Here is a 26972-nt window from a genome sequence, read left to right as displayed (position 1 = left end):
CTTGTGTTTTTTCAGCTAAATAAGGGCGAATCAGATGTGCTGAAAGTAGAAATCACAGTTTTGCTCAGTCAGGTCAAGATTTTGAAATATAGCCAGATGTCAGTTTTTTATGTTTTAGTATGTATGCATGTTGGGAGCATTATAGAAAAGCCTTGAAGTTTGAGCAATGTTGGCCCATCCTGCAATTTACGTTTACTTACCTTAAGCAATGTTCAGCATGTAGAGAGATTCTCTTAATGGCTACAGAAACAACCCCCAAACTCTTTTTGCTGCCGGACTGGGCACCCCCTGATCATTGGCTCCCAACCATGGCCAGCCCCTCCGGCTGCAAGGCCCACTGGTCGAGATCTTTAAATCACTCGTGGGCCCCCGAATGCTTCTTGTGTCTGGCCAAGACGTGACCCACAAACCAGGTAACTTGGGCACAAAATGGACAGCAATCTGTGATTTTTTGGGTAGCTGTGAAGCTTAGTACGCATTGGTTAGATACATTTCTCAAATTAGGCCCAACAATACCAAATCCTGTGTTTAGCTAAGAAATTACAACGTTGCCAACTCCATTCAACTCCAACTTGCTTTTTGTCCACTCAATTCCTGTTTTCTATTGTTAATTAGAAGTGTTAGTTTCTGTTCAGACAATGTCCTTTGTTCTTCCATTTGATTTGATTTTCCTTGCCATGTAAATAAATTGTAGTTTGTTAGAATCAAAACAACGCTCCATTATTCATGTGTGTGTCTATATGAACCTTTCTTTGGACTGATCAATCATTATTGATATCAATGAACTAAAAATTTGATAATTTAAAGCTAAACTTGCCCAGGACACACCATAGGAAGTGGTACGCCTACCACCCTAGTGGTTAAGGTATCCAACCAACCATAAAGAGGCTAATTTGGGAACTAATTCGGGCAGAAATCATGAACACCACCTGCTGGCCAAATCGATTACCACCGAATTAGATTCTGAACAAAATAAATGTAAGTTAAAGCAATTTTCCCTACAACCATTTACAGTAATAAATATTTCCATCAGGAAATGAATATATAATTCAGGACCAAAAAAACCTTACTTTGGATGTTGTTGGATAATGTGCATTGACAAAAATGAGCTGAAAATGCCACAAGAATGTCATCAATTTGGTCAAATGGTATATTTTCCCAAAGATTTGGCACAAATATCTGATCTTACTGTGAGAAACAACATTTAAAACGTAAATAATTGTTGGCCAGTATTATTAATATAATTCATCATTCAGTACCTGCTTCTCCTCTGATAACCTTTTCCATTGCCACCCCTCTCTCCTCCAAGTCTTTTTGTTTCTCTCCGACTTCCTCGAGTTGTCGCTGAATCACCTAAAAGGGTCAAAACCACACAAAACTTGTTTCCACAAAAACTGCAGTAATTCACCTTGAAACCTGCACATAAAGCAACAGACTGTTGCTGAAGAGAAGAAGTGGCGTTGAAGAAGTAGATACCAAAATCGGGAGAACTATAGTACCTGAGCTCTGTGCAACCGCTTTAACTGTTCTCGTTTGGCTTGCAGAGCTGCACTCTTCGCTTGTTTCTTTAGTTGTTTTTCTGATGACACCTGGGACCAAAAGCACTCAACATTGAATAAAATGTGTTGTATACACAAATGAAGAATACAGAAACACGATCACAAGTGTACAAACCCTTGGATAAGTCGATTCCCATTCGTCATCAGTTGAGCAGGGCTCCTCCAAACTCCGTTGACTGGAAGCTAAAGAGATAATGGAGAATAGAATGCTTAAATGAGCAAAATGGCCATAAAAAGGAAAAAAAGGGTAAAATGACTCTTCTATTTGTCTTTAAGGCATTCACGAAGAAAGGATGTGTGAGGAACATGAAAATACCTGATGCACTGTATCCAAATTCATAGACTTCTTTTTTACAACATACACCCGCTAGCTCATGCCCTATTCTAAGTATTGAACACGAGAAATCAAAGGAGATGCACGGAATTTGAAAGCTCATTTTCTTGCGGCCGCCATCTACTCTCTCGTCATTGCAGCCTCCGCCAGCTCCTTCATGATGCACGTGAGTCATCATGTACATGTATTTCTTGGATGTGCTTGAAAAAAACTCTTTTCATCTTTCTTGGGCTTTGGGTTTAGACTGTACTTGAGAAATGATTCAACTTACTTTTACCCATTTCATGCTACACTGACAAAACAACACAAAAAACCCTCAGGGACCACACCCCCACTCCTTCTAACTAATGTTTTCCACCTCAAACACTTTTGCTAAAAGTAAGATAAAAGCAGATAGGTGCGGTAGGAAAAATCATAAAATAAAGTCATAAAGTTTATAAACTTAATTAGGCATTGTTAACAAATACTTAACAGAAAAAAGATTTAACTTTCAACATTTTTAAGGACACCTCAAACAACAGCCCATTTTGCACACCTGGTTAGCTGCTCCTCTTGCACTCTTTGCACTACTGTATAATACTATACATAACTATAAATTATTTAGCATATTATCAGTACTTCAATACTCTAACTCAGTACAACATTTATTTATATCTGTACATTCAAAAAAACTGTGCGGGTCAGATGTATCGACATTTCGTTCTGTATACACGTGTACAAGAAGGACAATAAAGTATATCTGAATCTCTCTCTTTAACGATGCCCTTATATCCATTTTTTCTTCCACGCCCATCTGCTATCTTATTTTTTTTTTAATCAAAGCTGTTGTGGCCGCAGAACACATTAGTTAAGAAGAAAATAGGGTGTATTAGAGAGTGACTTTATGCTCGTTATCAAAGTTTTGTGTTAGTGTAGCGTGAAAATATTGAAAAGAAAAGGCCGGTTTCAAGTACAGTCCAAACGCCAATCCAAACCCCCTAAAATATAGAAGAGTTTATCTGAGCGCGTCCAAGAAATGCATTTAAAGCACGCGCAACATGAGGAGATACAAAGAGGCTGCAATGAAGACACAAGCCAGAAGATGGTGTCAGTGACTAGAAAAGTTCTCAATTTCTTACAGCACTTTTGAACATATTTTCAACTGTGGGGATATTGGTAGGAACCAATAAGCAGAAGTAATGTGCCTGGTGTTAGGAGCTGACCGGTGACATTTAAGGTAACAGCCATTTCAACAGACGGTATATTGTGAGATGACAATGAGCTTGGATGTACGATTAAAGCAGCATTAAAAAAAAGATCCTCTCCTCTCATTACGCTTAGTCATACAATTTAAAGAACATTGTTACATCCACTTTTTAAGGACACATAAAACGCATCCAACCTTGATAAATCCTATGTTTGCGATTCACTGCACTGACCTTTGTTTCTAAGGTTGGTCAGGATCATCCTGATTTCCTTTTGAAGTTCCTGGTCTTTGGCATCACACCCTGATGGCTCCCTCTTCTTCAGCCTCAATGACGAAAAAAGAGAAACCCTCCTGCTTGGTCTTGAGGACGACGCGTTGTCATTGAAGACCCCTCCGGGGTCTCTGCGGCTTTTAAGGGGGACTTGCGGCAGTTGAGACGACCGAGCCATCACTTCTTTCTTCTCTGTGAATGATGCCGGTTCAGGAGAAGTAAAGTTCAGCTCCCCTTCAGACTTTGGCCTCTGTCTGCGCTGGCCTTCATGTCCGGGCCTCCTTGAAATGGAAAAAAGAAAAGAAAAGAAATGCAGCATGAATCGTATACAGTAATAATTTGTTGTATCATGATTTTGCTACTTTGCGGATCTTTAGCATGCATTGTGTCCTGCATTCTGATTGGCTAAACAGTCGCCCCGCTCCTTTCCTGTGCCTGTCTGCCTGTCAATGACGTAGCGGTCTGAGGTGTACACGCAAGTAAAGTCTGACAAAGCTATATTATGTACTCGCAAATCTTTTTCAACTTCGATTTTCTCTAAAAGCCATCATGTCAACGAAACACTGGACCGGCAAAAGCACTGGCGCCTGGGGAAAAAAAGCTGGGGTAAGTGCTTTCTATCGCCTTTTACCATTTCTATTCTCCACTGACAAATAGAAATAAAATAAAAAACATGCAGGGGACGAGCATGACGTCTCTCTCCAGCACTACCCACAGCCCTCTGTTGGGCATTGTTAACACATACTTAAAGTAGAAAATATTTAATTTTCATCCATTTAGGGAAACCCCACTTATTTTACAATATTGCAGCAAGATTAGTCCTAAAATTATAATGACAGTACAGAAGTATTTGTAGATAAAAAGTACAGTACTTTAGTTAAATACTTGTAAATTGAGTTTGTTCTTTGGTTTTTATGTATTTTGAAGTTTATACGTTGCAAGACCTTTTTGGAACAGAACCACTGCTAAAACAAGGGATTACTGCAGGGGTTGGGATTTTTTTTGAGCCAAAGAGCACTAGTAGCAAAATATTTAGATTTTGTTGTTGTTGTAAAAGCCATACCACATATTTTAAGAAGAAAATAAACAAAATCGCCAAACCCTCTCTCCAGCCAAAACCAAATTTCTCCGTGCATTTGATTTCATAGTGTGATGATTTGATCAAATTTATGGAATAATGTCAGACCCTGTGTACCATATAAGAAAATAGACCAATTTAAACTTGTCTCCTTCCCACTGCTTCTTAGGATAGTTAAGACTCATTCTGACCTTATTTTTTATATGAATAATTGTTCCAGAACAAGGTGCAAGCAGTTCTTTTGTAAAAATGGCACAAAATACTGCAAACAAAAAGTTTCCGTCTGTGTATTATTTCCTTTCAACACACTGGGCGCATGCAAGAGAGAAAGAAGCGTGCTGTGTGTGTAGATATCCGCCCCACCCATAGCGCTCACCCGATCAAGTTGCTCTATGGACTTGGCTGATGTTTTTGGGAATTTGCAGTTGGTTTTGTGGGTTTTTTAAATAAAGTGTGTCAACAGTGAGCCTATATAATCTAATGAGCTTCCATATAAAGGATTCCTTAGCCACGTACAACCAAAACACGGTATGTTGGTGTGAGACCTTGACTGTAACCTGTAGTGGAAACTGTGCCTTTTATATACTGGACCGTGTCACACTCTCTAATAGTGTTACATTGGCGTTGCTCGTGCCTTACTCAGTCAATGCCAAATGGAAAGAACTCAAATTAAATTTTCATGAACAGAATTTTGTCTCAGAGCCATATGTACTTATTAAAAGAGCCATATATGGCTTGCGAGCAAAATGTACTCACGAAAAGAGCCATATATGGCTCGCGATCCATATGTACTCATGAGAATAGCCATATAAAGCTCACAAGCCATATGTACTCATGAAAAGAGCCATATATGGCTCGCAAGCAATATGTACTCATGAAAAGAGCCATATATGGCTCGCGTGCCATATGTACTCATGAAAAGAGCCATATATGACCTCGCAAGCAATATGTACTCATGAAAAGAGCCATATATGGCTCGCGTGCCATATGTACTCATGAAAGGAGCACTATAAGGCGCACCGGGTTATAGGGCGCACCCCGAAAAAATAGTTTTTGGTCCTATTTATGACATACATAAGACGCACCGGATTATAAGGCGCTACAATGGGAACGTCGACAAAACAGTCAGATAGTTCAGTCAAACTTATTACCCCCTTAACATTCCCAAAGCTTGCAAAGACGCAAATACTTGTCGAGAACACGTGTGGATGCGGTGTCCGTACGATGTCACTCAAATGCATCGTTCCATCATTCGGAAGGTTAAAGTCTTGGGATTCAAGAAATGCCAACCATTCCTTAGTTTCTATTTTCTTTTTCGCTCGCAACTTTACTGTGCATATGACAATAAACACTTGGAATTGAGTTTAATTAAAAAAAAGACCCATCACAGAAACGTCTAGATCACTCTGAAACAAGATACTGGGAAAATATATAGCCGGAGTAGCTCACCGAAGTCGTTGCGTTCAATAATAATGTGCAACCATGGTCCTCTTATATCCGTGAGTGTAGTAAATCCAGGAGATTCAAATATTTACAAATACAGAATGGTAAAAATTTTTTCCTCTATGCCGTAGACAACCAAACTTGCTATTCACATTCATCTTTTTCGGCCAATTGCAGGCTTTGTTTTGCCCCTATAGCCTATGCGAGCCTGTAAATGATAAAAAGGATCCGCCCCCTTTACCTCCGAATAACTTTAGCCAATAGTGATCGATTCAAATGATGATTGACTTATTGGCTGGGAAATGAAACGCCGGCATATGTATCCCAGCATACACCGCGGACCACATCGCCTACGAGGAAAAATCTAGTCGGCGGCTGCTTGCCTTTGTTGCGAGACCTTGCGACTTAATATTGATCCATATATAAGGCGACTGTATTATAAGGCGCATGGTCAGTTTTTGAAAAAATAAAGGCTTTTAGGTGCGCCTTATAGTGCGGAAAATACGGTACTCATGAAAAGAGCCATATATGGCTCGCGAGCCATAGGTTCCCGACCCCTAGATTACTGTATGCATGAGATCAACCATTTTAGGTAGGCACAGGATAACAAGAGCAGCTTTGATTCGGGGCACATAATGATGTCTTTACAAACATTGTGGGGGCTGTGTTGGAGCTGTTGGAAGAATTGGTCACACTAAATGTCCTCCTGAAGGCATTGGCAATAAGCTGGAAAGCCGAGAGGGAAGAGGCAGAAGAAAATTGGCTTTCTGTTGGTTCTACAGGCCGGTCGGAGTCTGCCTGAGGCTTATCTGCTTCTGTTTCTGCTTGGACCTGATAAAACATCAGAGGGGAACGGGTAACACAGGTCATTTTGAGGTGAAATTGTTTTTTTTCTTATTTCTTGTCAGACTATCACATTAAACAAAGAGACGGATAGTGACGTCTCAACCTGGCATTGCTTTGTGGTCGCAGCCGCTGTAGTGATGGAGGTTTCGTTCGGAGTGCCCGGCACGTCCCAGCTCAAGAGTTTCTCTATGTCATTACGAGATAAAATCAAACGTTTCTTTGGGCTGCTCAAGTTGCACGTTGTCGCCTTTGAATTCTTGTCTTTGCACTTCTCAATTTTTGCTGAGGGACAGATGGGATCACCGGATGCGTCGCCTTTAGAAGTCTGAGTAAAGAAAAACAACTTCCTATTTATTCATTAGGGATAAGTCACATGTGTTTAATTCGTGGCTCGCCACATCATTCTATGTAGCCATCAAGACAATGATGAGCGAAGCACAATACAATGGATCGCATGTCTTTGCAAGAGTTTACAGAAGCTTTAGCTATATAATAGATATTAAACCTAACAGCAAAATTTCCATATTCAGGTGAACATTTTTTATTAAATTAATTATCTAAATGTTTGTATTCTATTGTTGTCACTTTGGAGTCTGCATGAGTTTCCCCAGGTAATTTTTTTTTTTTTTTTTTTACATAAATGCACAGTTGTTAAACACTACAATAGATTCAATCTTAGAGAAGGAAAAGAAATATTGAGGGAAAATAACCGCTAATTATCATTTTATTATCAAGTCCCTGAATCATAATTTAATCGTGAGCCTCCAAAAAGACCACCAGCCTCCCAGCTAGGGCACACTTATTATGCCATTAATTTAGAATGCGAAAATGTTTTTTGTTTGTTTTTTAAAATATAGCCCCTAAACTGCAGACTGACTGAACAATAAAACCTTATTAGTATAAATAACCTATTTCATTAATCTTTTGGTTGTTTTCCAGATTAATTCCGATAAATGAATTATTTATAAACAGAAAAATCCAAATAGCATTGTAGAAAACAAATTAATAATAAGCTACTCTATACACAATAACAGGGGTCTCCAACGTGGTGCCAAAGGGCACCAGGGTGCCCCCTACGGGCAGTTGAGGTAGCCGCGCTCTGTTCTGACATTAGCTCATCAGTGCTGGGTCATTGTGATTTTTATTGGTTGACTGAGTGTATTTAACCTTTTTTAATAGTTCACCTGGTAATAACATGATACTAACGTAGTAATAATGCTGTTTTAGAAATTAAAATAAAATAAAAAAATCAATCTATACCAGTATTGATAAATATTTTTAAGCAATTAATTTAGAGAGTAAAATCTGAATCTGTATCAAGTCACATTTATTTGTATATCCCTTAATTACAAGATGTCTCAAAAGACGGCACAGGATTACAATTACACCATCGCCTGATCTTAAACCAACATGCGGGCAAGGAAAAACTCAATACCTCAGCGTGAGGAAAAAAGAAACTTTGAGAAGGGGCCTCACAAGTAGTATCAAAAAAAAAATATTCAACTTTTTATTTATTTATTTTACAAGAAATACAACAAACTGAAATCCAATTTATGGGTTTTATCAAGTGAATAAGCAAAAAAATGTGCATTTTTTTTTACCTAACTTTTAAGTTTTGTTGCCATCTATCTTGCTTAATAGCTTTTCGCAAGCTATCTAGCAAGCATTTTACATTTTTTTGCATGCTATCTAGTTAACAAATTATCCTTTTTGCTAGTTATCAAGCTAAATTTTGGCCTTCTTTCTAGGTAGCTATCTAGCTTGGTTTTTAGCTTTCTCTCTTGCTTTTCACTCTTGTAGCTATCCATCTATCTCCCTTTTAGTTTTTTACCAGTTTACCCTTCTTGCTAACTATCAAGCTACCTTTTTTGCTATTTCGCAAACAATCTCGCTAAAGTTGCTTTTTTGGTAGTTCATATCAAACTGGGTGCCCTTTGCACTAGTTAGTAACAAAAAGTAGCTTTCAGCTTGAAAAAGGTTGGAGACCCCTGCTCTTTATCATGGGCTAAAATTGTGTAGGTATGAGTCTGAACGTACTAGGTTTTTTTCAGCTGACTCGATCTCCTCAAAGTCAGAGTCCACTTCAGGGACAGTCTCCGGTCCTTCTTTGTCCCGTGGCCAACTTTGTGGATGGTTTTTCACAAATATGAGAGGGAACGCTTGAAGGAGGAAAGAGGATAATAAATGGTTTATCTTCATTAAGATTTGATAAACTGTGATAAACTAGCATCGTATTGCAATTTGGTCAGTAGGGGTTCTGTACCAGGATATCAGGTTAAGCCATTAGAGACGCTCCCCTACTTACGACCATTCGACTTACGAAAAACTGTAGATACGAAAAACATTTTCGGCACATTTTTCGGACATTGCTGTAAGTTAGATTTGGTATGGCGTGCACCTTTTTCCGAGTATAGGACAGTACTGTAGTGCTTCTTTCCGCCACTACCGGGGTGTGGTGGCGCTGTGAGAGATCACCCAGCATCCACCCCGAAGAAGAAATCTGCTTTCTCTTCCTAGTTTGTGTGCAAACACTTATATTGTATCTCCAGCTCACGGAGAACTTTAACATTTTTATAGTTCAATGTCTTGTGCATCCATACAATATAGTTGGTGTAAAGTGTAAATAAGCGGCAGGCTGTTTCTTTTGAAATGAAAGTGGAATAAGAAAGCTTGATGCGGTTGAGAAAATGGTCGGAACGCAAGTCCCAAAAGTATGTAAAACCTTACTTTGTTCATCTTTATAGAGCATATCATTTTATGAAATGTTTATTTTTCAGTACAAAATAATACAGGTTACCTATACAAGCCTTAAACATACTAATATAAACCTGAAAAATACAAAATATAGCACTGAAGCAACTTACGAACAAATTTAACTTGCGAATGAACGTCCGGAACCTCATTCGTAAGTGGGGCAGCGTCTATCCTAAAATCATGTTTCTTTATTCGTCATTTGTTTGCCATCTCAATTTGTCAGTTGAAATTAAGTCCAATCAAAAAAGGATCAGTTAAAAAAAGGAAAGTTAAGGTAAAGATTACTCACTTGCCTTGATTCTTTGTTTCCAACAATTACTGTGTTTGGTCTTACAGGTATCTGCATACATTTGGGGGAGAAAGAAATCAAGACAAAAAGACAATAGCCTTACTTTTGATTGCACAGGTACATGAACTTTGATCCATTCAAAACGAAGGGTTTGCCACTTTATTTTAACGCACAGCTTTCAAATCCAAGCAGATGGCTGCTTAAAGTAATCAATGGCAGATTAGCTTGCTACAGTGAAGCAACGGCACCTTATTTTCTTGACGGCTAATGTAGGCAGTAAGCCAAGTCCATGTTTCTGCTTTGGTGCTTGAGATTACCTACCTGGATTTTTCCAGGTTTGAAGTATACAGTATATATCTTTCTTAGTCAATTTAATTTGTTGGCAATCATAATGTATGTTAGTTTTAGAGTTTCTGAAACATACAGGCATTGTGAAAGCCTACCTTGTCATTGTTGTTTACTAGCAATGACAAGAAGCCTTGACAACACAAAATGTAGCAGCACAATGAGCCTTTTCTTAAGGTTAAATCAAAGCAGTCCCAAGCGCCAACATTCTCTCTCTAGCACCCAGGAATGCTCAGGCAAACAAGAAGAAAACGGTAATTGGTAAATTTCTTCCATCCTGTCTCTGTGAAAGGGCTTACAAGATTATCTTCTATTACAGTATCTCATCTCATCTCATCTCATTACAGTATATCAGTCAAAAAATATTCTCTGAGCATTTTAGATAAATATAAAAAAAGATGAATAAATCAAGACTTCATAAGTTTTACTCATCACTAGCAATATTATTACAAGTTTAATTGTTTTACAAACCTTTCCTCCCCCAAACGATTTACTTGAAGTATCACTAGCGACACTATTTTGACACAATTTTAAGTTTGAAATATAATTTCCTTGTTTTATAATTTGCGTTTTGGGGTAAAGTTCTGTTAACTTGTTTTGGTTTTGAATAAGTCTTCCTTGCAATTAAAATGGGGGAGAAAATGCAACAGGGGTGGGCAGTTAAAAGCTTTGGCTTCTTTAGCCTACTCCCTTTCGGCACTTGTTTATGTATAATATTATTGTGTTGTACAGCTGTTTGATTACTTGGTTGAGTTTTTATGTTTTTGTGCTGTACCCAAATACATTTCATTCAGTCATCTTTTTAAAATACAATATAGGGTAACATGGGTAAACAAAAAGGTTTTTAACCGAATCTATATTTAATTAAATTGGAAATATTAAACATGCCATCGAACTTATGTAGTGCCAGCTGCTTGTCTCGACCTAAAGCTTAATAGGTTGCCCGCAAAATCAAAGTAAGATGTCGTAACTCCACCAGTTTGAGTGATGCTGACGGTAAAAGATAACATGGAATAAAACACAACTAACAAAAAGAAAAAAATGAACACTCCTGAGTAGGGCTGCAACTAACGGGTCTTTTCCTAATCGATTAAACATTAGATTAATGTTTAATCGATTAGGAAAAGACCCGAAAAAAACATAATTTTTTTTTGATGAATCAATGAATCGGATATCTTAAAAACACTTTTAGTTTCCTCCTCTTCATTCAAATATTGAAGTTTGGGACAAATAGAAAAATCATTCACACAACAACAGAATACTCTATAATATAACATAAAACAAAATTCCAAGTCATTGTCAATTATCTTGACAATAAACAAAAATGCATACAAATATATGCAATACACATGCAAATATGTAAGATATCCTTTTCATACCACTTTATCAAAATATCATATTATATTTTCATTTTAGGTGTTGCACTGTTTTTTTTTATCCACAAAAAATATCAAAAACATAAACCCAATTTTCAAACTTTTGTCAACAAATGTTTTTGGGGTGAATCCTTGAATATAATCAACATTGCCAATATGAAAACTATATATAATATGCTTAAGAATCTGCCCCAAGGATACTGTTAAAAATTTCATTATTATCAATAATTTTCTTTTACCAACTTATTTTTTTCCAGTACTTCTGTTCCCCTGAAAAGTGTTTACTTAGTTTCATGATGAAAAAACTTTCATGCTAATTTTGTTTGTAATGATGTTCAATACAAAAAAGACTTAAAACAATGTCAGATAACTTAATAAAATCGGTCTTGGCACCTTCTGCCAAAAGTGGTACTGCAACTTTTAGTGAATTGTGTGCACTGGTATTTGCATTGATTTAATGTTCTTAGTGGCTCAAAAATCATGTGACTCAACAGATGATATAATTAGATGCCAACGCTTTTAATAGTTAAGTTTATCGATTAATTGTTGCAGCCCTACTCCTCAGACACAAGCACAACACATTATAATCTCGTTGGACTGTCTTGCTAGTTTTCTCTTAATTTTGAAGATGGTATTGAAACTGAGATGCATCAATAGACAGTACTGTGCAGTGCTGTAGAACCACAGTGAATCCTAAACCACCTTCAGCATTCTTTTCCTTTGTGACATCTTCTACTGAAGTTTTTTCTTGGCTGGGGGCATTGAGGTTTTCCACAGATGCATATGTTACCTGAGGATCTTCTTTCAAACACCTATCTGCATGCAGGTCTGAAAATTAACAAAAGGCAAACAACAACAACACTAATTGCTTAAGGAATATTATCTGGTTATAGAGTACAAAGGAAGGTGGGGATATACTTTGGAGTGAGCCAAACAGACCGGTATTTTTTCACTTTTTAGAGTCATATCAAGTACCTGGTCGTTTAATGCAAGGTAAAAACAAAATCTTAGACTAATGTGTTACAAAGGAACGCAATTACTGTAAAGTAAAGCCTAATCAATAACAATTTCTAACTACTCTCGCTACTACATGGTGCGTTACAATGTTACTCCGCTATTGAACATATCCAGATCATTAATTATAGTAACCTCTGATTATTGGCTGCTTTTGCTTTGCTTACGTGAAGAGTTATGGTAGCCCAGTCTCAAACGAGGCCGCTGAATTCCTCCTCAAGGATATATAGTCTGCCTACTATATCTACTCGCATCTAAGCAGAATTTACATCTATAAAATAAAAGTCTGAAATTACTGAGTCAGGTTATACTCGCGTATTTAGTTGTGCGTCACAATTAGCGTATAGTTGACAGTTTGTGGGGAGGAGGGTGTGATTTATAAAGGAACAAAATAACTAATGGGAAATCCATTGGGCAAACATGAGCACAGAATTTTGCAATACATCATTCCTGTAGAAAAAAAATGTCTTGGACAGTAACAAAAAAAGGAGAAAGATCTTTGAGTGTTCTTAAGCACAGGGACAAAATGGAGAAGTGTAATGCTGGCTAAACTATGTGCTAATTACTCTGAATCATCACGAAAAAAATCTAGTTACAATACTGTACAACATGCAATCCGTACTCGCATAAAAGCTCAACATTTAACAAGTTTTTCTTCCAAAAGGAGTCTTTTCAATTATTGAAAAAAGTAAAACAAGTACAGAAAGAATGACGCAAACTTCTTTACATTGTATATTAGGCAGAAAAATTTCAGTTTTATCCTAAAATCTAAAAGGCAAAAAGGTTACATTGCGTAGCAAGCTTTCCTTCTAGAAAATGCAATAAACCGAAAAGCAGGGTCAATTTGGATTTTGACACAATGACAATAAATATCCTGCTGTAGTTCTGAGTCACAATTGTTGGTTCTACAGTCGAAGTTATCAAACTCAAATGTTTTCAGTCTACTAAAACATAACAGACAGCTTACACTTTTTAAAATTAATTTTCCTGGGATGATTAAAAATTGTGTACAACATTTTGTATACAGGAAAAAAAAAAAAAATCTTGTTTTTTTTTGTCATTTTGCCCATTTCGATTGGTCTCTGTCACTGGTAGCAGATGATGACGTCATCATAAATTGCTGATATTGTCATGGTACACTAGTAAACATTTACTGCAAAGGGGAAAAGAACGAAGAAATATGCTGTAAATATTGTTTGCATTATCTAGTAAACTACACTTGTTTACACAAACCATCTTTGCTTTTTATTTTACATATTCTGTCTTGGACTATATAGGAGCTGTGCTGTGTTTGTATGGTGTATTATCGCTTAACTCATTCAATGCAGAGTTTTACTCAAATTTTTGCCACTTTAATTTTTAAAGGCCTACAGAAAATGTTGTTTTGCATTATAGACATATGACATGTCAAAAGAAAGATTGAAACCTCAAATTTCATTTGAAAAAAAAGGATGTACACAAAACGTCATCCCTCCCTGAACAGATAATAACAATTATACTTTGTCTTTTTTGTTTTGATAGGAATAAGCTCTGTTGAAGAGTTAACTGCCCATTACTATATGTCCATATCTCGCAACTCACCACATTGTTTGTGTACGCCTACTCACCATATACGGTCACCTAAATACACTTATTCGCCGGATACAGGAAGCAACACTACGATTTTGTGCTTCCTCGATGTATGGAAAAAGATCCGATCAAAGCCACTCCTGACTTCTAATGGTGATTTATCATACTGAAATCATTTCAAGAGACTTGCTGGCGAGCAGCGCCAAACCTTTCACAATAGTTTTTTTAAACACAAAAACATCTGTTTTTTTTGTTTTGGCACTCATACAATACTTCTGAAAACATTTATACGTCATACCATTGAATTAGTTGAGGTTGACAGGTATACTGTAATATTTTTAGTAGCGATTGGTCACTATTAGCTTGATATTCCCATTTAGAAAGGCAACATTTTTTTAAAAGAATTGATTAATAAGAGCCATTGTGAAGTGTTAGGGAAATATGAAAAAACATCACCACCTAAAGGACAAAGACTCAAGAAACAGCAAAGAGTTGACAAGAAGATGACAGAAGATATCACGTGATTCACTTCAGCTTTGCTCAAGTATCTAACCCCCCTGTGCACCGTTTTAATACCCAGTCTCTAATTTTTAATGGTGCTCTCGGACTGACAAACAAATACGTGATGTTAGGTAAATTCAGCACAAACACACAAGATTTTCTCGACAGATGGGTGATAATGCAATTGTTAAATGATTGGTTATTATGTATGGGCAGAGCTACCAATCATTGAAAATCATATTTCTGAAGGCATAAGGAAAATATCAGCTTCCTAGTAGCACTTAGAAGCGCAATTTTTTTTAGTTGAAAAGTGGTTCCTACACAAGGTTATCAGAAATTACTGCAAAAAATGAGCAATCATTAATAACTTTATTTTATAAATTGGATATAAATATCTGTAACGATCTAAATACTGTATTTGTAACAAACAAAAATTTTAATACAAAAATGAACATTGCTTGATTTTTCATTTTCATAGGAAATGTGTATTTCATAATTTGCTAAAAACTAGTGTACTACGGAAGATTCTTATTAATATTTGGTAGCTCTGTGTATGGGTATTACTTTTATTTGAACAGAGTAGAGACTAAGGTCTTAAGTTATGCAAACAAGCTGACAATAAAGCACAACACAACGGTTATCAATTGGATTTATTTGGACTTATTTTTATTTACATTGCATAAATATCATAGATTTTTACAGTGGCAGTGAATAAGGAAATAAGAAAAAAGCCAATATCGAGACTTAAGCCTACAGCGATGCAGAAAATTAGTATTAATTGGATATACAAAGTGAACACAACTTTAAAAAAAAAAAAAAAACTATTTTATAATGCAGAATTGGTCAAATTGAACTGCAAGCTATACAGAACAAACTGAAAATATATACTAATACCTATGTACGTGGTAGGAGACTACTGTTGTAAACCTTTACTTTTATTAAAAACATTCTTTTGTGGTTGATATCCACTCATAAAGCAAGGCAATAATACAGAATTCCACGTTTTGACATTTGAAGCCGCAAGTCACCAAATACTAATTTATTAACACAAAAAGTTTAAATTTGGTGATTACAAGTGAAAACCATCCATAGCATCATATCAAATGTGTCCACAAACTGCATATTAACCGCCTAATGCTTTGGAGGGGAAAGAAACTATTGGGAAGATTACCTAAAAATGACATAAGAAAAAAACAAAAGACTAGTAGGTACATGACAGAGCTCTGGAGAGGGATTCTGAAGGGGGGAGGTCTTCTGTAACAGAAGGAACCACACAGATGTGGATATGCACGTTACTGTCAAGCTAGTCTATCGATAAAAGCATGGTGGACGATGCATCAACTGAGGCAGGCAGAGCGTGTGATGGGATTAATGTATGAGAGGCCTTTTGAGAAGTAAATGATACTTGCTTTCACATATAACATCATACTCACAAATACACAGCTAATCTCTCATACAGATACATTCATAAGCCATGCACACAATTGTTCCCTCTAATTTTCTACGGGTCTGAGCTTTCACACAAAAACGGTGAGCAACGCATAATCCCAAGTGTGGCAAGATAATTAATTATCAAACATGTCCAAAACTTGACATCAAGTTACATTTTGCTGAGTTTCCGGCAAAATTATTTTTCTCTTTTGAATGAATTGACTCATGTACTATTGCAAAGGTTGTACGGCCTACAAACGTCGTTTGTTCTTACAATTCTTTCACAAGATATCTATCTATCTATCTATCTATCTATCTATCATTTCTTTTTATTTCCTGATATATTTTGTCGCATAATATTAACATTTTTGGGGGCTTATTTAGTCGGTTGCAAGATACACAACTGTACTTAATCACATTTTTTAGTGAAAGTACAATGTTGGCAACAAGATTCATTTGATATAATTGGAAATTATTTGAATGCGACACAAACGTTTTCTTCTTTTTTCCATGTTTTTTTCTACTTTATTTTTTAAATTCCTTTAAAAAAATCTCATTGTGTTTATTTTTTCCGTACTGTTACTTTTTTCTTTTTGTTCTCTGTTTACTTTTTTCTACCTTTCTTTCTTTTCTTTTTTCTGGCTTATTTCTAAATTTTTTCTTTTTTTCCTCTTCCTTTTGTTTCTTTTTTTCTCATTTTTTTTCCACTTTTTCATTTTGGTATTTGTTTCTTTATTGTTCTATTCCCCCCTTCTTTCAAGTCATTTTGTGCATAGTTTTACATAATATTTGGTCATGTTGGGATTAAAGAAGCAAAAACAACCTGAAGAGCCGTTTAGGACCCGAAAGAGCCGGTTCCTTTTAGTGAGCCGAGCCGAAGAAGGCGGTTCTCGACCAACTCTACTAACTTTACTCAACTTCGTTCTACTCTGACTCGACTTCAAAATACCGCATTTAGGACACAACGTCAGGGGAACCCGTGTATTTTTACCTTCATGCACTGTAACTTTGACTTAAGTCGCTTTTTAATTAGTAATTTTGAGCCCTCGTTTTTGTGCGCCGGCTAGATTTTCTTGTGCGCAGAAAATGTGCGAGCAGTGCGCAATTGCGCACGCGCGCAGCTTAGAGGGAACACTGATGCACACTACAATACTCTTACATCTACTACTATACCTCATACACAGTACTATTCTCTCTTCAGGGTTCCTACATCTTAAGGCAAGTTAAACTCAAGACTTTTCAATGCCGTTTGAAATTAAAACCCACAAATATTTCTGGAATGATATACATTGTTTTCCGTACACTAACTGGCACAGCTTTTAGCCGTTAAGAAAAACGTTCATCAAACAGCCACTGCTCAATAAATTAACACTAACACGGTCCAAAGTAAACGTCTCTGTCTGAAGTTGCTATGTGTATTGTGCTTCTGAAACCAAATCACAGTTTTGATAGTTCCATTATTGTGGTCACGCGATGATGCCATTCAAGTAAATCGGCGAATTATTTCACAAGACAATTGATAAATGATACTAAACCTCTTTAGTTTAAACAAATATAAATTTTATGTGGTCACATTTTTAGGAATTTCAAAAATTAAATTAAATACATTTTAATGCCAAGTAAGGCCTTATTTTTAGAATAATGAATTCAATCAGAGTTCCTACAGCATGTTAAAAATCAAGACAGTTTAAGACTTTTAATGCTTTTTGAAATAAAATTTAAGACCAAATTATTTTTAGAATAATGAATTTAATGCCTTTTAAGATATTTTAAGGATCCACAGGAACCCTGTCTCTTACACATATTAGTATATCCTCCTACACAGGCACTACTATACTCTCTCACACTTTCCTACACTATACTGGTTTGCAACTATAGTCTGACGTGAAACGATACAACATATGCACACACGGATCACTGTGCATCCCCCATGGTTACCAAAACTAGCCATAGTAAAACAACACTAGGATGTGCAGTGATCATTACACGAGGCGTGAAAAAACTGACTAGTAATGGTCATTTTATTGGTGTGTGAGAGTGAAAAGTGTGAGTGAGAGAGTATATTAATTGTAAGAGTCTATAGTTGTGTGTGGGGGGATATAGTAGTGTGTGTGTGAGGGAGTTTATATTCAAGTGTGTTTGAGTATACTATGCTTTGAGTACAGTAGTATGTGTGTGAAAGCATAGTAGTGGGTCAATGAGAGTATAGTACTACAGTATGTGTGCGAGAGTATAGAAGTATGTGTGTCAAAGCATTGTAGTGTATGTGTGAGAGTATAGTAGTTTGAATGGGAGAGTACAGTAGGGTTTGTGCATGGGTATGACAGTGTTTGCGAGTATAGTTGTGCATGTATAAGCCCATGATGCTACTGTATATGTGAAAGCAAGTATGATTTGCTTCTCAAACGGCCTCTCATATCAATGATGAACTGCTTAGTACAAGCTGTTAGTAGGGTCACAATGATGATAAAACAAACAGTGAGTATGCTGTGGATATTTCCAATACAAAGTTTTACTCGTGTATTAGACACTAAGAAAGACATACGTAGCCACCTGAGCATACAACATTAGCTATAATCACAACGAATATTGGCCAATTGTTGCCCTGCTAGCATCAATCTGTGGTTGTGCCGAGTTACAAATGGTAAATGTACTGAACAAAATGAAGTGAAGAAAGAAAGGAAAACATAAAGAGTACATTATAGTGCTTTGAGGTGAGTATAGACTTGAGTGCCAAAAAAGGGCCATTGAAAAATATTCAAGGTGCTTTTTAGATAGACAAAAAATCCATATAATTCTCACAAATGTCTCATGGATTGACAGCTTGCATGCAATAGTATTGTGATTTTAAATCAGAGTGAAAAGAAGAAAAGTGAATATATTAACGAACTTTGAATCTATTAAGAAAAACGTCATTGTTTGAAAATTTCCACTGCAGTCAAAGTGCAGCTGGTATTCCTTCAAATATCTGGACTACTGTTTTAGGTATTTAATTGTTATAGTAGGATCATTCACACCTAAAAGTTATTTTTAGGAGCAAATTTCAGTTTACTTACAAGTTGCAATTGAGGATGTGTCAATGTCTTTCATCCTGCAATCTTTGATTGACCAATTTGTTCTATTATAGTTGGCTTTCATTATTTTACTAACTGCAGCCGCGACTTCAGAAGCAACAGTAAATTTCATGTGCAGTGTCCCTCAGGAATCAGTTGTGTTAGCTGTAGCGAGACCCCTCGCTACTTCGCACTTTGGTTATAGCTGGTTCACTGCAATGTGGATTATAAATTAATTTTCCAGAAGGTGTTCCTAAGATTGTTATCGGGTCCTGGAAGGGACCGAGGCAGCATCGGGAGAGAGGGGAATATCGGGGCCTACTGCGGCCAGGTTGCGTAATAACTCTAACAAGCTACCCCTGTGGAGCCTGGATTTCACCAAGGCTACATTCATTACCTATGAAACGGATGACCTGGAGCTACAACTCGTGATAAACCGCTACATTCGGAAAAATTCCATTTTAATCATCGCGGAGACCTGGCTCAATCTGAGGCTACTGATGCTAGCATGCAGCTGCCAGCCGCTCTCTAAAACACTCTTACCCTGAAAGGAGAAGCCTTCCAATGTCTTTGTACCTTTGTTAAAATGACAAGACCATTCAACCGCATTTCTGTTTTCTGTGATTTTTTTTTTGTAAATCCATAGTACTTATTTTGTTGAAGTAATATACTCTCAGTCGGTAAGGATGTTGTCTCGAGGTAAGTTTGACCCTTAGGGGCTTTTATAAAGGCTAATTAGCAGAAGGTTCTGGTACGCAATAACCGTAATAACTAAGGGATTGATTTAGCCTGCTGTTTAAAGCATGTCATATATGGGGCATCTTTTATTAACCTAGTAGTAATATAAGTGCTTTACTAAACGGGCGAAAAGTAACTGTCTGGTCCCCAAATCTTTACACGTTGGTGAGCTAAAAGTACTGTTGGTGTTTTCATTATCAGGAAAGAGTTAATGTTCAGTGCCGATAAATATCGATAGCAAAAAATAAAAAAAATCCGAAAATAGTTTAATTTTCATATTTTTGGCTAACCATCAAGCAAACATGAGTGTAACATTTATGACCCATTTGTCAATTTTTACGTAATGCCCACCTCTGCAAATTACAATTAAATCAATATGTACTTGGGCTCTACTAGGCATTGCTACTCAGTTGCACATATCATTAGTCATCTTTTACATTTAGTGAGTTTTATAAATAAAACAGCGACAAGCACATTTTCACCACACGTGCGTTCAGCTCATTGCCACATATGCACAGCATAAGTGTGCTACTTCGGAATGGACTTTGGAGGTAAAAGAATAGTTGAAATTGAAAACGTAGAATCTTGGCATGTGATTCTTACAAATAATCCTGGCCTTCAAAGTTGTATCCAAAACAGCATTTGGAATGTCAACATTCAAGACAAGCCCAAACAACACCGCATGTATAGAGCTTGAATGGAAAGCTCTGAGACAAAGTCTTTAAAGGGACAGTGTGTATCTTTTGATCACCGGATGTTGCGGTATGGTGTAATACCGCGGTTGGTAACAAAACATGTTGAAAGAGCCAAAGTGGTTAAAAAAATATATGTTTGTAAACATTTAATTTTGATTATAATTTAAATAAATGCTGTTTTTATAAATCATGTTTTTTTTTTAACACGAGGGGGCGCTAAATGATACACACTGTCCCTTTAACTATTCCCTTAGTTTGTTATGTGAGCTAAACGGCAATAAACTGCTGCCGAGCTAGCTGAGACTCCTGGCTGATCTGTCCAAGCACCTCGTGCAATACAGAGAGCAGCGAACCGCCCATGCTCAGTAACTCATAGAGGAACATATAGTCATTTGTGTAGTTTCTGGCATGGGTGCTCACAGCTCGAAAAGACTCACGCACACTGCCCAAAAGACGTCCAGGTATCTCACACAGAGCTCTGCTGGCATGCGTGGGCCAACTCAGGCCTCGCCAAAGCAAGAAAACCAGGGTACCTTGAGTTTGCGTCTGAATGCCGCTTGTCACTGCGATTCTCTCCTTGTCAAGCACCATGGCTGTGACACGATTGTGGTCATCCTGCACAAAACAAATACCATGTGAATGCCGAACTTTGTATTTTTATCAGTGCTTGAATTAGGGAATATACACATTTTTCATGTACAAATGCAAACACTTAAGGACTTTCAAAGTCAGTTTTTCAATTTCTGCAGTAGCATTAACAGAAGAAATCCAAATGTGAACCACAGATTTTGCAGATCCATGAATATATCTGCTATTAACCAATGGGATTTTTAATTTTGTCTGTGCATTCATCAATACATATCATTTTTAGATCTTGAGTAAATTGATAATATATTGTGGATTCGAACAGTTTTTGTGTAAACATCTTTTAGAAAACTCTGAAAAAAAATCCCGCGTGTTGGGTAAAATGACAGGAATATGTTGCTTAGATTTTCTGTTGCAGGAAACTCTTCCAGATACAATTTACCACTGGAAAATCTTTATTTGTTTGCATGGCCCATAATAAATGTGCATAATTGATACAAAATCCTTGCAAATATACTGGACTGTCTCAGAAATTTAGAATATTGTGATAAAGTTCTTTATTTTCTGTAATGCAATTAAAAAAACAAAAATGTCATACATTCTGGATTCATTACACATCAACTGAACTATTTCAAGCCTTTTATTATTTTATTATTGCTGAATTTGGCTTACAGCTTAAGAAAACTCAAAAATCCTATCTCAAAATATTAGAATATCATGAAAAAGTATACAAGTAGGCTATTCAACTAATCACCTGAATCATCTAATTAACTCGAAACACCTTGCGAGGGTTTCCTGAGCCTTAAAAACACTCAGCTTGGTTCAGTAAACTAAAAAGTATGGGGAAGACTGCTGATCTGACTGCTGTCCAGAGGACCATCATTGATACCCTCCTGATGGAGGGTAAGACACAAAAAGACATTTCTCAAAGAGCAGGCTGTTCACAGAGTGCAGTTTCAAAGCATATCCACAAAAAGTCGGTTGGAAGGGAAAAATGTGGCCGGAAACGCTGCACAACCAAGAGAGATGACCGCAGCCTTAACAAAATTGTGAAGAAGAGCCGCTGTCTGGAGTCCAAGTATCAAAAGCCACAGTTCACAGACGTGTCCGGGAAATGGGCTACAATAGCCGTATTCCCATGGTCAAGCCACTTCTGAACTCAAGACAACGGAAGAAGCGTCTGACTTGGGCTATGGAGAAGAAGCACTGGACAGTTGCAGAGTGGTCCAAAGTCCTCTTTTCAGACGAAAGCAAGTTTTGCATTTCATTTGGAAGTCAAGGCGCCAGAGTCTGGAGAAAGGCTGGAGAGGAGCAAAATCCAAGTTGCTTGAAATCCAGTGTGAAGTTCCCACAGTCAGCAATGGTTTGGGGAGCCATGTCAGCTGCTGGTGTTGGTCCACTGTGTTTCATCAAGTCCAGAGTAAATGCAACTGTGTACCAAGAGATTTTAGAGCACTACATGCTTCCATCTGCTGAAAAGCTCTATGGAGATGAGGATTACATTTTCCAGCATGATCTGGCACCTGCCCACAGTGCCAAAACCACCAGTAACTGGTGCACTGACCATGGCATCACTGTCCTTGATTGGCCCGCTAATTCCCCTGACCTGAACCCCATCGAGAATTTGTGGGGTATAGTTAAGAAGAAGATGAAAGACACCAGACCTACAAATGCAAATGAGCTGAAGGCCGCTATCGAAGCATCCTGGGCATCAATAACACCTCAGCAATGCCACAGGCTGATTGCCTCCATGCCACGCCGGATTGATGCAGTAATCCGTGCAAAAGGATTCCCAACCAAGTACTGAGTGCATCAATGAACATTTTCAAATGTTTGATTTAGTTTTGCTGTTATAAAATTATTTTTTTACTTGGTCTGAGGAAGTATTCTAATATTTTGAGATAGGATTTTTGAGTTTTTTTCAGCTGTAAGCCAAAATCAGCAATATTCAAATAATAAAAGGCTTGAAATAGTTCAGTTGATGTGTAATGAATCCAGAATGTATGACATTTTTGTTTTTTTAATTACATTACAGAAAATAAAGAACTTTATCAAAATATTCTAATTTTCTGAGACAGTCCAGTACACATTTCATAGTGCCCTGTTCAGATATAGCATGCACGTGTCCTCTTGGGCATGTATGGGGCGATGGTGCTTTACGGGACAATGCCATACAAACAAATGCCAGCTGCCCCTAATCACGAGGGAAGAAGAAATGCAATGCCAAAGCCAAACCACCAGAGAGCAGTGTCAGGGTCATTTGGAAGCAGACTTGTAGAACAACATTGCAACAATTGTCAGTTTTTAATTTGAAACACTTTTCAACCCTTGAAAACTACATTAAAATTCTAGCATTTTCAAACCCTGTTGAATAGAAATGCTACATTTCTCTAATTTAGAGGTCTCAAACTCAATTTGCCAAGGGGCTGATGGAGCTAGGGTCTGAGTGAGGTATGAATAAACTAATTATATTGTTTTCAAATATTATATTTTAAAATTCCCCCAAAAAAGATAAAAAAATAAATTATTTTTATGGTAATAAAAATTGATCCATTATAAATAATTCCATAATCAAAGGGACAATGCAGTGTTTCTCATTTAAATTTGAGTATAGTAGTAATTATGAGTAGAGAACCCGGTAAGTGGACAGTGTAGAGGGATCAGGGTGTGTGGCCCCTGCATTGCCCAAGTTTTCTTCAGTGTCACGGCTTAAAATAGATCTTAGATTTTACTCAAAATAGAAGTATGATACACAAAAAGTTTTCAGGTGAAATTCCCAAATTCGAGGATTTGTAAAAAAAAAAAAAAAAAAAATCTGCTTTTTGGACTTAGATTTGTGTTTTTGAGCTACGTGTTAATTTCTATAGATCTATTGTGGATGTATGTTTTTAGAAGTTGTTTTACCTTTCTTTTCCTGTAATGTGCACTGGAAAGGTATTGGGCATAATGCGTCTTACAGTAGAACTTTGCTGAAGGGATACAAGTAAGTATAAATAAGTATTTTCCAAAACACGCAATAGTTTCATAATTCAATCGTACATATTGACATTGACTCAACTCAAGCATACCCTCATATGAGTTGTAAGCATGGCCGCCCAGTCGTAGGGTGCAGTTGCAAACGTCACAGCGGAAACACTCTCGGTGGAAGAAGTAACCTTCAGCGCTCAGTCTCTCCATTACGTATACCCGCTTGGAGCAGAAGTGGCAGATGTCGCTTCCACCCAGTCCAAAGTGCAATTCCTTTCGTCCTACACACTGAGTAAAGCAAAAGGCATGGAAGGGCAAGATTTGAACGACTGTTGGGACAAAACTTCATCAAAGCAAGTGAGCCGTTTGAGAGCCGGCTCTCATTAATGAGTTGAGCCAAAAAAAGCCAGTTCTCTAAAAAAAGACGGGCTTCCTTTCACTACACAACTCGAACAAGTGACTTGATTGATTTGCCGTTTCGTGATAGTCTGTGTATCCTGGATGGTACCCATAATTGACAAATTTTCGTTTTTCCGTACAGATTTTCATGTACGTCGTACATGTCTTAAAATGCATAATAAACGTACTTTGTACGGCAAAAACAAACAGGTTGACAGGTATGAATTTCTCCGCCGTTTTTTTGTGCCGGAATTATTGCCATTGTTATCACTTTCTGCATTATGTTTCGACTTATTACCGACACTGAAGAAATGACCAATTTTGTGTTGATTTTCACCTAATACTGTTTTTTCGGAGGCATACTTAACCTTCGTCGACGACAAGCACCACAACAATGACTTAATCTCGAAGCAACGAGATCTCGTTGGCCGAGATCGGCGTGCAGACGAAAACTCGAACCGCGAGACCCAAACAACAATGGCGTATCTGCCTGACGAAAAGTTTGGAGTGCAGTAAATCTTTGTTACAAAAAAGGAATCAGCTAATAATGACAATTTTGGGGCCAAAAAGTTGGGTCCCGGGGACGCACGTTGATTTGAGACTATGCGTCCCCAGCAAAAATGATGCGTCTAGGACGCAGGGACGCGTGCAAACGAGAACACTGTGCTGAATCAATGATTAGGAATTTAAGGGGAAATAACGAGGAAGGAAGCAAGTGAGGTAGCAGGAATGGAAGGACAGAGTAAGGTAAATAGTAAAAAAAGGGAATGAGGGGAGGGAGTGAGGAATTCAGTGTGCAAGGAGGAAAAGAAGAAAAGATGGAAAACAGGACTTAGCTGACATACACCAACATGCCACAAAATATTGTCCTTACATAATGCTGCTGCATTCATTCAACTTCTTTTCTTATTGTGGTTGGAGTTTGCAGCGGTTACTAAGATTGTTTTATGTTTTGTTCCCAGAAGGTCCTAGATGAAGTGCAAAATATAAGTCACTTTACAATAAGATTCTGTGTGCAATGAGTGGTTCTAATGAAATCGGACTTGAGTTAGGCGTCTTCAGAGACGTGTACACCTTCACGTCTGTAAATGGCCTACCCCCCCTTAAAAAGAGTTCAAATTGCATCAAAATGCAATTTAGTGTGCAACTGAACATCTTGTAACTGAATCATTATAGCAGGATTAATTGGAACACCCTTAATTTTGCGGACAGGATGTATGTCTAGATTGCTGATAAGGCCAGGACATCAGCCATTTTATGTGAGGATGATGCAGGTATGTTAGTATGCGGTGATTAGAAGACACCTGAAAAATAAGTTTTGGTCCAAGCAGATTCAATACTTGGTTTATTTATATGTTAAAGCATGCGCAATGGGTAATGACTTGTTATTGTTTGCATTCTACAAATTCAGTAGTTTAAGAACAGAAGAAGCTGTAAATTTGTTATTTATATCCAAATAATATCAAAACACATATCTTACCATAACAGCATTGGGCCTGTGATCTGTCTCATAGAGGATGGCTAACATTTGGGCTTTAGCATCTATGGTTGATGACACCTTTCCAACTGTACGCTAATGTTGACATCAACAGAAAATGCAAGGACAAGAGAAAGTTGAAGAACATTCACAAAAACGTTCAAGGAAAAAGACGACAAAATCCCATTAACAAACGTAAATTTAGGATTAGGTTATTAAATGGTACCTCTTTACTGTAGCTTGGCGGACCAGTTGGACAACTGTCAGAACGAATGACTGATTTTCGAATTATTCCTTTAGCGTCTTCGAGACCATTAGTTCCATTCTATGAGATTTTGCAAATTATTAAAACAATGTCTTTTATTTGGAAATATTGTTTACACAATCGGCATGCACTACATTGTTCCATGGCATGCACGCTCGTATAATGACAGGCTACTGGCACACATCTTTTACCTTTACGTTACATTTGTGGCCTTCTGGTGACTCATGAAAAACTTTGCTTATTTTTGGAGTTCCAAGAATGCTCTGAAGGTTGTTTTCCATTCCTGTATGTTCCTTTAATTGTGCAAAATCTCCATCCTGGTTTGAGTTACAACTAAATATTTCAATGCTGTCACTAGACAAGGAATGCAGGTGCTGCGAAATTCCAGAGTCTGTAGGAATCGAGGGGGGAGAGGATTCTTTTTTGTGATTTTGGGGAAGTGTGTTAAGGAAGCCAGAGTGGGCAGTGGGGTCTGGAACAGGATAAACCACAGTAGGGCTTTGGATACTTTTAGGTGGAGGTATTGGAAGGACAGATATAGAAGGTTGATCCTGGAAAAGAGTATAAGATTAAAGTTGAAGCAGTATAAGGAGAGCAAAAGATCAACAGAACACGATGAGCAGAACCTGTTCTCGAGGAACAGAGGAAAAAGAAGTGGTAGGTTTATCGGTGCCTGTTAACAAGGATGAAAGAAGGACAGCTCTTTCCTTTATAGTCTTTTGTGCAAACTGTCTCGCAGATGACTCAGTTTTTCTCTGCAAAGTGAACGAATAACGAGAAATGAACAAGAGCAAAAA

General features: G+C 37.3%; 1 protein-coding gene across 1 annotated transcript in view; it reads right to left on the bottom strand.

The window, feature by feature from the left end:
- Positions 1–26972, bottom strand: part of LOC148362361 (F-actin-monooxygenase mical2b-like) — a 71302-nt gene that overhangs the window by 5637 nt on the left and 38693 nt on the right. The window contains exons 19-35 of the mRNA XM_088340272.1: positions 26802–26930; positions 26367–26726; positions 26137–26235; positions 25914–26006; positions 24136–24322; positions 23972–24036; positions 20756–21097; positions 15783–15819; positions 12184–12309; positions 9761–9811; positions 8755–8876; positions 6821–7042; positions 6524–6702; positions 3312–3631; positions 1675–1742; positions 1500–1589; positions 1260–1353 (exon numbers count right to left, since the gene is read on the bottom strand). Of these exons, the coding sequence (XP_088196398.1) occupies positions 1260–1353; positions 1500–1589; positions 1675–1742; positions 3312–3631; positions 6524–6702; positions 6821–7042; positions 8755–8876; positions 9761–9811; positions 12184–12309; positions 15783–15819; positions 20756–21097; positions 23972–24036; positions 24136–24322; positions 25914–26006; positions 26137–26235; positions 26367–26726; positions 26802–26930 (2584 nt within the window). The remainder of the gene's footprint in view (positions 1–1259; positions 1354–1499; positions 1590–1674; positions 1743–3311; positions 3632–6523; positions 6703–6820; positions 7043–8754; positions 8877–9760; positions 9812–12183; positions 12310–15782; positions 15820–20755; positions 21098–23971; positions 24037–24135; positions 24323–25913; positions 26007–26136; positions 26236–26366; positions 26727–26801; positions 26931–26972) is intronic.

Source organism: Urocampus carinirostris, chromosome 7 (genome assembly GCF_059441175.1).
Source record: "Urocampus carinirostris isolate Australia breed hairy pipefish chromosome 7, RoL_Ucar_1.0, whole genome shotgun sequence".
In the NCBI taxonomy this organism is placed as follows: domain Eukaryota; kingdom Metazoa; phylum Chordata; class Actinopteri; order Syngnathiformes; family Syngnathidae; genus Urocampus; species Urocampus carinirostris.
This window is presented reverse-complemented; position numbering and strand designations above follow the sequence as displayed.